Raw genomic sequence first — 11,635 nt, forward strand, 5'->3', positions numbered from 1 at the left:
TGAGCTGCAGTCGGATGCTTAACTGAGCCACCCAGGTGCCCCTCTCTTCCTCTCTCTCTGCCCCTTGCCCCCTCGCCTGTGTGCGTGCGCGAGCTCTTTCTCAAAATAAGTGAATAAACTTAAAAAAAACAAACAAACAGTGTTGCATGGTGACAGGCGGTGATTACACTTGTGGTGAACAGAGCAGAAGTACGGAGTTGTTGAATCACTATGTTGTACGCCTGAAACTGATATAACATCGTGTGTCAACACTACCTCCAGGGGGAAGAAAAAAGAAAGTAGATTGATGGTTGCCAAGGGGCTAGGAGGAGGGGAGAATGGGGAGTGACTGCTGATGGATGTGGGGTTTTATTTTGGAGTGACAGAAATGTTCTGCAACTAGATAGTGTTGGTGATTATACAACGTCATGAATGTACTCGATTTCACTGAATTGCTTGTTTTGTGCTGGTGACTTTTTAAAGTTGGAAGCCGTATCTTTTTTCTTTTATTTATTTCAGCTTTATTGAGGTATAGCTGACAAACAAAATGTAAGATATTAAAGCATACATACTGATGTTTTGAAATATATAAATATTGTGAAAGGATTCCTCTACTCTATTAACACATTCATCAATGTGTTTCATTGTGTGTGTGTGTGTGTGTGTGTGTGTGTGTGATAACATTTAAGTTCAACTCTCTTAGCAAATTTCAATTATACAAACCGTGTTATCAACTAGTCACCATGCTATATATTGTGTTTACTCTAAGATGGTTAATTTTGGGGTCGCCTAGCTGGCTCAGTTGGTGGAGGGTGCAACTCTTGATCTCGGGGTTGTGAGTTTGAGCCCTACGTTGGGTGTAGAGATTACTTAAAAATAAAATAAAACAAAACAAACAAACAAATAAAATGGTTAACTTTTTGTTATGTGATTTTCATCTCAATTAAAATTAAAATAAATAATAAGGAATTTTTTAAAAAGGACGCCGGGCTCTTGCTTTCCGAGTTCTGCCTCTTTCACCCATGCCAAACCTAAACGTAGCAGAAAGGGCTCTGAGAGCCAAGGTGCACAGACCCCGGGGAGATTTCCCCCACAAAACCAAAACTCCTTTGTGCCTGGCATATTCCTTATCTGGGGAGTGTCTACATTCGGGGAAATTCCAGCCTGCCTTTCCCTGCTGAAGAGTTTTGATGGCACCTGCAACAGCTGGATTCAGGGGCTTGGCCAATGTCAGATACCATTAGGTATCTGTCTCTCTTCAGGCTGTGGGCTTTGGCCCTACTTTCCTCTGTGCTGGTTTTACTATCAGGTAAGCTCCAGAATTCAACCACTCCTCTCCGCTTCCACTGCTTAGACGACCAAAATAGCATCCTCCCCGGACTCCTGGCCTCTACCCTTGCTCCCTACAATCACTCCATCCTCCTCATAGCAGCCAGGGACCATACTGAACCTGAGACAGACAATGTTACTCTCATGTTCTCCAAGCCCTCCCATGGCTCCCCACGCTTCTCAAAATAAAGCTTTCTTATGACCCACAAGGCCCTAAGCAACCGGGCTTTACCAATACTCTCTGACCTAATTTCCTACCATTCTTCCACTTGCTCACTTGATTCCAGATCCAATTGGCCGGCTCTCTGTGCTTCAGACAGGCTTGGGATGGTCCCATCTCAGGCCTTTGCACTCGGCTGTTTCCTCTGCCTGGGATAATGGTCTCCCTCACTTCATTCAGGTCTCTGCTCCTCAGACAGACTTTCTCTGACTTTCTCTGAGGTCTAAAACCTCACTCTCATTCTTTCTACCCCACTGCTGTGGCTGATTATCTTCCAGGTGCAAATCATTTCCAGAACTCATTTGTTGGCTGATTCAGGAACAGTGACTGGCACACAGTAGGCGCTTAGTAAGAGGCTATAGAATGAATAAATGATCCTGGTCTGTCCTGTTTCTTCTCCTGTCCTCAGGCCAGGACTGGACAATGACTGAGGCCTGGAGGGTGGTGAGGAGGGGGCAGCAAGAGCAGGAAATAAACAAAGGTCCAGGGAGGTAGAACGGTATTATTTTGTGTGGAACAAAAATAATAGCAATTCCTGTTTGCAGACAGCACCTACTGTGTGCCACGAACTTTACATACAATGAATGTCTTTATTTTACAGCTGAGGAAACAGGCCTACAGAAGTGAAGTGACTTCTCAAAGGCCCACAGTGCTTAAATAAATGACTCAGGGGGACTTGAATTCACGCCTTTCCAACTCAATTCAGTGAACTTTCCCTCTTCAATGGGGCAAGGGGTAGGGTTGCCAGGTACCCTATGCATATAATACAGTCCTCTACTGACTTTGTAAAAACGTCCAAAATGTGCTGTATTCAGATTTTTAAAATAAATTACAAATTTTCAGCATAGTTGTTTGTCAGATTTAGCAGGGAGTTAAATTTGCGAAACCTAGCAACGCTAGCCAGGGAGGAGCTCTGACTCCAGGCCTAGGGCTGCAACGACTGGTCCCGCCCAAGACCCCAGAGGTTTTTTCCGGGCGAATCCGCCCTCTGTCCTTACCCATGGAAGCGCGTGGGATCTCAGGGATCTAGGCCTCTTTTCTGGGATAAGGCACGGCTTGGGGGGGGGGGGGGGGGTGTTCGTGAACTAGTCGCGGTCCCTTTAAGAGTAGTTTGGGGGCGTGCCAACGGGGGCGTGCCGAACCCGGGAGGCGTGTCGAGCCGGGGCTGGCCAATCCGGGGGTGGGATGAACGCGGGGGCGGGCCTGGAAAGGGTGGGTTGGGAAGGGTTAAAGGGGCGCGCCCGCGGGTCGCGGACAGTCCGGCTGTCCCCGCCTCCTTCCGTCCGAGTGGCGCTCTCCCGCGGCTGCGCCGGCCGGGCGGCCCCGGAGACAAAGCGTCGCCGCCGCCGCCACCGAGTGGGTCCCGGGCCATGGCCGGGCCGCCTTTGGCCCCGCTTATCCCGTCCCGCTGCCGCCGCCGCCTCCCTAGGTTGCTCCGCGAGGTAAGGCCGGCCTGGTGGGGGGACCTACGGGCGGCCCTGCAAGGGGACGCGGGACCGGGCTCGGGCCGTCGTGGGCCTCGGGGTCCCCCGGCCGTCTGGGGAGACCTCTGCTGGACAGCTGCTCATTTGCGATTCCACGTCACTGGTAATTTACCCCTTAGGGATCCCAGCTGCCCGGGCCGAACTTGGCCGGTGATCCCCCGCCCCATAAGGGGCCTCCGCCTCTGGCGGAACTCTGGCTCCCACCTTCTGCCGTTGACCACCTCATCTGGAGCTCTGGATGTTCTTTAAGGGACACACCAGACACAAAGGGACAGAGGGCAGCCAGGAACAGTGCCAGACCTAGAGAACCTGCGGGGCAGCCTAGGCGGGGGTCCTGGCGTCCCTGTGGCCCTGCTCGGGGAAGCGCTGGTCAGGCGCTCTTCAGGGTTCTCCGCACGTTTTTTCTGCCTGTAGCTGCCACACCCTGTCCCCCATGCCCACTGTTAGGGGACACTTGTGGCAGCTGGATTCAGTCTCAGCACCTGCGGTCTGGCTTCTTGAATTGTGTGCCAAATTGCCATGCCTCAATTTCCCCAGAGTCCTGGGTTCTGGGTCAGCTGTGTCCCTGGAGACCTTGAGCTAATTATTTGCCATTTGGACAGCATCTTTCCTGAATGCTCACTACCTGCTAAACATTTTGCAGAATGGCTCATCAGGATTTATTCAGTCCTTCCCAGAGGGATGGATATTAATATTCTCATTTTATAAGTGAGGCTCAGCCTGACTCACTGAGGCAGTGCTTTTGGTGCCTTTCCCATAGTTTGCCAGTGGGTTTTCCTTGTTCTAGCCCATTGGACCCACTCCACAGCCCATTTGGCGGATGAAGAAACTGAGGCTGGCGAAAGTGAAGTGACAGTCTTAAGCCGAGGGGACAGCTTGGCCCTGGAACCAGAGGGAGGCCAGGCTCCCTCTAGCTTCCTGCCTGGCCATGGGCTGTTGAATCAACAGCAGTGCCCATAGCGGACTCTGAACTTCCTGGAAAACAGCATGAGTGTGAGGAGATAAGTGTGTGACCAGAACCTCCCAGAGGCCAGAGCCCACACCCCTGCTGCTTCTTTCCCTCTCGCTTTTAGCTGGGCTGGAGGAGGCAAGGGTTGGCTGGTGACCTTGGGCCAGGCTGGCCCCATTTGGGCAGTAGCGGGAGGAGGGCTGCTGAGCATCAGGTAAATTGCTCTTCCTTGGCTGTTAATGGGGTGAGGAGACCCCCAAGATCAGCCCCTTTGTGCTGGTTGCCTAGAGCATATGACTCGGTACAGCATTGTGCCTTTGGCAAGTTACTTCACCTCTCCGTCTCCATTTTCCACATCTATGAGTGCGGGTTGAGGAATAGATCCCTTCTTATGGGAGGGATCAGAAGATCCCTTTTGAGAGGTTTCAGAAGATAATCGTCTGATTCATTCAACAGGTATTTGAGCACCAACTACATGCCAGGCACTGGAATCCAGGCAAAAAGCCCTCTGCCCTCCTAGAACAGGCAAAGACAACCCAGGTAATTTCAGGTTGGCGTATGGGAGAGTGACGGGGGATGGGGGTGGGGGCTCACGTGTACAGGGTGGTCAGGGACTGCTTCCCTGAGGAGGTGATGGTCAAGCTGAAACTGAAGGATGAGAAGTCAGCCGTGTGAAGCTAGGAGAAGGGCAGTCCAGACAGAGGGGCAAAGGCTGCTGTGTTTGAGGAACAGTAAGGAGGCCAGGGTGGCTGGAGCCGAATGAGCAAGGGGGAGAGAGGCAGGGGAGGGGAACTGGAGGCCATGGGGAGGACCGAATTTAATACTGGGACAAGTAGGGAGCCATGGGAGAGTTTATAGTGGAGGAGGGGTGTGGTTGGACTTATCTTAACAGGATCCCTCTGTGGGGAATGGATTATAGTGGGGTCAGGGGAGGGGCCTAGGAGGGAGTTTGGCTCTTACCTTGAAGAACACAGACAGGGAAGGGGCAAGTGTGGAAGCAGGGAGACAGGAGGTGACTGCAGCTGTCTGGGCGAGTGACAATAGAGACCTAGAGTGGGGAGGTGGTAGAGGGCAGAGATTAGGCCACTGATTTGGAAGAGGTTGCGGGGGGTGGGGTTGGGAATCAACTGGGCCTGATGGGTGCAGAGTGGCGGTGAGGGGAGAAGCTAAAGCCATTTGCTGAGACGGAGTGCTGAGGAGAGCATTTGGCAAGGCTGCGAAGAATGTCTACAGCTACCACTGCTGAGTGTGTGCTGTGTGCCGGGCACCATGCTCTGTGCCTTCTACATAGTCACTATGTCATTGTCACAACACCCTGACTTAGGTGCTGTTATGATCCCATTTTTCAGATGTGGAAACAAAGGCCCAGAGAAGCTTAACGCTTGCCTGGGGTCACGCATCCTGGACACTACAGAGCTGACATTTGAACCCAGAGAAGAGCAAGCCGAGACCAGACTGGGCAGAGGGCAGGGAGGCAAGCGGTGGCCTGAGAGGTAGGAGGGAGATGGGGGCAAGTAGGGTGGGTGGTTCCTGTGAGAAATGGAGCCAGGGTTCACATGGAGTTGTTGGGGTGTTGGGGAGAATGTATGAGTCCTGTTTTGCAGAGAGAGAAACTGAGGCTTAGAGCAGGGCAGCCTGTGTCTGCAGTCTGTCAGGTAGGCAGAGCAGGGATTAAACACCCTGAGCCTTCAGGGCCTCTGGCCTTGGCCCTGCTGCTAGGTCAGTCATAGCTTGTGTTGCCTCTTCCAGGAAGCCTTCCTTGACTGCCCAGGCAAGTTAGATGAGGTGGATTCAGTTGAAAGCAATTGCCCCTTCTGCTCTGGTTGCCTGGCTGGGCCCCACTATGGCCAGATGCTCCCAGGAGAGTCACCAGCCATACCTCATTCCTCCAAGCCCCGAGTAAGGCAACACCCAGGCTGGGGAATGAATGTTAATTGAGCACCTTCTGCAATCCAGGGACTTTACATGCTCTGTCTCTTGAAAAATATAGCTACTGTCCTATACAGAAGCCCCAATGAAGTGGCCATGGAAAACCCCCAGGGAAGGTATGGCCATGTTGGGGGCCCACAGTCCACCTCCCAATAAGTCCTGTCTGGCCAATGTTGCCCCCATCATGTACTCTTTCAGGGAAGTAGATAAAAATCACTGGGCCAAATGTATAGAATTAGAGTCCTCTGCTTTAAGTGAGTACACGATGCTCTCCCCATCCCCTCCCTGTAAGTGTGGGCCAAGCCCTGTCCCCTTTACCTGGATCATTTCATAACAGCCTTTTCTGCCTCTCCCTTTCCTCACTCTGCTCTGGCCTCACCAGCCTCCTGGCTGTTCCTCAAGCACAGCAGCAGGTTCCTACCTCAGGGCCTTTGCACTTGTTGTTCCCTCAGCCTGGTATGTCCCTCACCTTCTTCAGGTCTCTGCTCAGATGTTACTTTTCAGTACTCTCCTGACTCTCATTAAAATCAAACATTCCTTTTGCCCCTAACACCCTGGCCCCTTCCCTGCATTGTATTTTCTACAGCACTGAAGACCATCTGGCACACGTTTCACCTGTTGGTTAATTGTCTGCCCTCCTCACCTGCCACCAGCATGTCAGTACCACAAGGGCAGTGATCTTGTTACTGCTCTATTCCTAGTGCCTGGAATGGTACCTGGCACGTAGTAGGTGCTTAATAAATGTTTGATGACTGGAGTCTCTGCAGCCCTCTGAAATAGGTTCCGTTCATATCCCCATTTCATGGCCAGGCAAGTCAAAGCTGAGTTATGAAAGCAGAGCTGGGACCTGAAAGGGACCACAGAGAGACAGCCGGTCTGGTTTCAGGGGATGATGGAAACAGCAGTGCCTGAACCCGAGGCCTGGGTTTGAATTTCAGTTCCGCCCAACTTGCTTTGTGCCCTTCTGCTAGGGACGAACCTCTCTGTCCTTTGTTCCCCCATCGGTCAAACAGGGGTGATGCTAGGCCCTGCCAGCTGAGGTTTGCTGCGAGATTCAATGAGTTAATATCTGTAAAACGCCTGGCATGCGCTAGTCATCCACAGTATTCTTTTGGAGGCGGCCTCTGGGCCCGGTCAGGGTTTGGGCCCTGGCTCTGCTCCTGAAGAGCTGTGTGAGCCGGGGCAGGCCGCCTCTGCCCGGGGAGCCTCAGCGTCCTCGCCTGCGCAAGAGGGGCGTGGAGGGTGGCAGCCAGGCCGCGGTGGGGGGGGGGGGGGTGGGGGGCGCCGGGTGACCCGGTGGCGGCGGCCGGCCGCGTGAGTAACCGCTGTGTGCTGGTTGGGGACAGGCCCCGGCCCCCGGCGCCATGAAGCTGAACGAGCGCAGCCTGGCCTTCTACGCCACCTGCGACGCCCCGGTGGACAACGCGGGCTTCCTGTACAAGAAGGGCGGCCGGCACGCGGCCTACCACCGCCGCTGGTTCGTGCTGCGCGGCAACATGCTCTTCTACTTCGAGGACGCGGCCAGCCGCGAGCCCGTGGGCGTCATCATCCTGGAGGGCTGCACGGTGGAGCTGGTGGAGGCCGCCGAGGAGTTCGCCTTCGCCGTGCGCTTCGCGGGCGCCCGGGCCCGCACCTACGTGCTGGCCGCCGAGAGCCAGGCCGCCATGGAGGGCTGGGTGAAGGCGCTGTCGCGGGCCAGCTTCGACTACCTGCGGCTCGTGGTGCGCGAGCTGGAGCAGCAGCTGGCGGCCGTGCGGGCGGGGGGCTGCCCGCTGCCCCCGCGCCGGCCCCGAGCGCTCCCGCCCAAGGAGAACGGCTGTGCCGTGTGGAGCGCCGAGCCCCCCGCCGGCGCGCGGCCTGGCCCCGTGCCCCCGCCCCTGCCCCCCCGGCGGCGGGCCTCGGCGCCCAACGGGCCCCTCCACGCGGCCTCCTTTGCCCGGCTACACGAGTGGTACGGGCAGGAGGTGAGGGCGCTGAGGAGCCAGTGGCTCAGGAGCCGGGCCCAGCCCTGAGGTCGCCGGAGCGGGGGGCCTGTTTCTGCACGGACCCCAGACGCGGGCCCCAGCCTCACAGGCCCTGCCCGGAGGGAGACCGGGAGGCCTGGTCCCGAGGGAAATCCGGTGGCCCCGCTCTCCGGGACTCTGCTCTGACAAGATGCTGGGTTCTGAGGGCCGCTTTAGGGCCGGTGTGACTCCGCAGGGGCCACGCCCCCGATTCCACCGAGGATCCAGGGCCTGGGGGAGCCTCCCGAAGCCCGACGGCTGGTTTCGGGGGAACTCTAGCCCCAGGCCGCGCCGGAGTCACCCGGCCAAGGCCTCTTGCTGGTAACGGGCCCCCGCTGGGGTGACTGGGACTACATGAGGATCTGTGGCCTGAAAGGCGATGCCCCCGTCAGCCTTGGGCCCGGTGGCTCCTGACTGGACCACGACGTGGACAGAGAGCGCCTTGGCTGTGCCACCCCACACCTGGGTTTGACCTCCTCTTGCTCCAGGCCGCCTGGCCGTCTCCAGCAGCAGTTGCAGAAGGCGGCGCAGGCGCAGGTTTTTTATTGCGAGACCCGTATGGTGAGATTGCCTAGTCCCAAGGGCTCTTGGCTTGGAGTGGGGCCCGGGCCGGACTTTACCCTGGGCGTCGGCCAGGCCTCGAGAAGGTACTCCTGGCGCAGTAGCTGCCCTGTGGCTTGGGCCAGGTCTGTGTCCCTGTGGCGGGTCTCACATGCCCTCCTGACACTCCTTAATCACATCCTTCGTCTGCTTCTCCCGGAACTGGAGCCGGAGCCTGGGGTGGGGCCTCTCGGCTCACCTGACCTTGTCCAGTCCTGGGCTAGGCAGCCGTGGCCTGAACTGACTTTCCAGCAGGTTTCCCCAGGGATGGGTGGCTGTGAGCTGACTCGGCACCCAGAAAAGGCCCGGGTGCTGATCTGGTACAGCAAAGAAACAGCTGCCAAGCTGTGTTTGGCTTCTGGAACCCCCTCGCTCCATTACAGCCCCAGCCCACCTCCACCCCCGATATTCTGATGGGGAGACCAGGTCTTGATTTGCTTCAAGGCCGACTGCTGTTTCACTCTACTCACCACAGTGGCCATTCTTCATCCAGGGAGAATCTCGGGGGGGCTGGGACACCCCCCGGCCTTCAAGCTGGGTTATGTTTACAGTCCTCAGTACCCCACAATGGGGACCACCTGAGGACACATATGCCCCAACCTGTATTTCCCCAGACGGTCCCTCTTGGGTACAGACAGACTTGGCCCTGAGGCCCTTTCCTGCTGTCTTTGGAGACCCTGGAGCTTGGGGAAGAAAGGGGGCTGTCTGTGTGTCTGCAATCACCAGCTCACTGCTGGCTCAGTTGACTGGGGCTTCAGTTTTAATTTAATTTTTAATACTTAGGGTGGTTTTCTTCCCTAGCAATGGAGCTTGGCGTTTTTGCTGCTTTTGTTTCTTGTTGGCTAGTTGGAAGGGATGGGGTGCCCCAGCTCTGGGCTTGGCTGGGGGTGGGGGGCAGTTGGCACTGGCCCCAGGAAGAGGGCCAGGAGCCTTGGTTGGAGACAAAGGCACCTCAAGAATCTCACCGGGTTCTCTACCTTCTCCGCAGCAAGTCCTGCTCTCCTGACAGGTGCCTCTGGGGTCTTTGTACACTCCCATCTCCTTCTCCCTGAGTCCTGAGTAGTGGAGGTGGGGGATGGCTGCTCTTGTTCATAGATTCTGGGTCTCTACAGAGGTTACGAGCTGCCCAGAGCCCATGTCCTGGCCAGACCCAGCTGGTGGGGTGAGGTGTTGACCCCAATCCTGGTGCAGGTGTACAAGCTCTATAAAGGTACAATGCCTATCCCCTCCCCCCCCCCAAAAAAAAAAGCACAAGATGGGGTCAGGCTGCCTCTGTAGTTGGGTGGGGACAGAGATATCCGGCAGCCTGGAAGGAGGATGTAAAGGCTGAAATAAAAAGTTGTCAAGTAATGGCTGATTGTGTCCTTTTTTCCCATCAAAATCTTTGATTGATTTGCCTGGTAGAGTAGGCCCCACAAAAGAAGTGACTAGTGTGTGCTGAGTGCCCCATGCCTGATACCTGCCAGGCACATTCTCAACCTGTTATGGCAGATACCAACTCCATTTACAGATAAGGAAACTGAGACTCAGGTTAAGAAAGCTGCTAAGTTCACATAGCTGAAAAGTGTCAGAGCAGGGATGTAAACCTCTAGAATCCTAGAATTTGAGGGGGGATGGGAGTTGCAAAGTTCCTTTTCCGAGAGGAGAGAAGGCAGAGGGAAAGGTGAGGATTTAAAAGTCAAGTGGGCTGAAGGTCTGACAGTTGGGAGGGGCGTCAGGGATGGCAAACGGAAGAGTCAGAACCTGCCTCTGCTCACTGATCAGTTCGTGGTGCCTGCCCGGGGGCCTGGAGTGAGGGGAATTCTGGAACCAATGCTAGTTCAGGGGGAAAGATTCTGTAATTGATTAGTGATGTCTGCTATGAGCACGGTAGTGGTGCTCATGCTATGTATCTTAGACTCATGGAGCCTGTTTGCTGGGCTAATGGGGGATTCACAGATGGGAAGGGGCTGGCCCAAGGTCACCCAGCATGATGGACTAGGCCCTAGGTCCTCTAACGTGGATTCAGAACCCGAGTCACATGTCTCCCTTGCCAGCCTGGAAAAATCATGCACATTTAGGAAAATGTGGCTTAGGATGAGCAACCTATAGTCCTCGGTCCACAGGACAAGTTCAAGAATAAGAAATGAAAGCTATCAAGGTCAGGGAATCAGGCCACAGTGAGCATTCTGTGAATGCTGAGTAATTACTCCCACCTCTCCTGGGACCACAGCTGACATGGGAGCTGGGGAAGTGGTTCCCCACACAAGCTGAGTCAGGGTGCTGTCTGTGGTGTTTGTGACCACAACCTCTGCAGGGCCTGGGGTATAGGATGGGGGAAATAGCAGGAGAGAGCCCCAAGAGGGAGGGTCACAAGAGTGCCCTCATCTGCTAGGCTTTTTAGGGCTGGAATGTTGGAATTGTACTTGCAAGCAACTGAAAGGCGGGGGCGGGGAGACAGTCAATACCTAAGTGTTGGGCACCCGCCTGATTATATGTCAGTGTGTCCTCTTGACCGACAGGGCATGTTTGGGGCACATGGTCTAAGGATGACTAAAACATCCCAGAAGCATGACAAAGTAGAGGAAATTGTCCTTAGTCCTTGTGGGGGATACTGTTATATATGCAGCGGAAATATTCTGAGAAGCCACTTAGGGTAGGGGTGAGAACCTCAAGGAGGGCGATCAGGCTGGAAGTTATAGGCCGGTTGCCCATATCCATCCACCCTAAATGGTTAGTTGTACTGCTCCCATTCAACTTTCGGGGATCAGCTAAACTTTAGCTGCTAAACCATAAGATACCTAAATAAACCTAACCAAAGAGGTAAAAAATCTACACTGAAAACTAGAGAAAGCTTATGAAAGAAATTGAAGAAGACACACACAAAAAATGGAAGAGTATTCCATGCTCCTGGATAGGAAGAACAAATATTGTTAAAATGTCAATACTACCCAAAGTAATCTACGCATTCAATGCAATCCCTATCAAGGTAACACCAGCATTATTCACAGAGCTAGAACAAACAATCCTAAAATTTGTATGGAACCAGAAAAGACCCTGAATAACCAATGTTGAAAAAGAAAACCAAAGTTGTTTTTCACAATTCCATACTTCAAGCTGTATCACAAAGCTGTAATCACTAAGACAGTATGGTACTGGCACA

At 54.4% G+C, this 11,635-nt stretch overlaps 1 protein-coding gene across 2 annotated transcripts; it reads left to right on the plus strand.

Annotated features, from left to right (window-relative positions):
• Window positions 1-2,721: 2,721 nt before the first annotated feature.
• On the plus strand, window positions 2,722-9,938 carry PHETA1 (PH domain containing endocytic trafficking adaptor 1). Of its 2 annotated transcripts, none has more exons than XM_049619317.1 (4): window positions 2,722-2,970; window positions 4,418-4,501; window positions 5,311-5,454; window positions 7,237-9,938. In XM_049619317.1, the coding sequence occupies exon 4, from the start codon at window positions 7,255-7,257 to the stop codon at window positions 7,900-7,902; it is 648 nt and encodes a 215-aa protein (XP_049475274.1). In that variant the 5' UTR covers window positions 2,722-2,970; window positions 4,418-4,501; window positions 5,311-5,454; window positions 7,237-7,254; the 3' UTR covers window positions 7,903-9,938. The 2 variants fall into 2 exon arrangements, 1 of the variants encoding a protein (XP_049475274.1); XR_007455235.1 differs by lacking the exon at window positions 7,237-9,938 and adding an exon at window positions 6,477-7,228 and having other exon boundaries at window positions 2,744-2,970.
• Window positions 9,939-11,635: the final 1,697 nt, after the last annotated feature.

The sequence above is a fragment of the Panthera uncia genome (assembly GCF_023721935.1).
Source record: "Panthera uncia isolate 11264 chromosome D3 unlocalized genomic scaffold, Puncia_PCG_1.0 HiC_scaffold_8, whole genome shotgun sequence".
Classification (NCBI taxonomy): domain Eukaryota; kingdom Metazoa; phylum Chordata; class Mammalia; order Carnivora; family Felidae; genus Panthera; species Panthera uncia.

What these genes read in the sequence shown, in the direction of transcription:
- PHETA1 (XM_049619317.1), top strand. Translation starts at nt 7,255, where the DNA reads ATGAAGCTGAACGAGCGCAGCCTGGCCTTCTACGCCACCTGCGACGCC.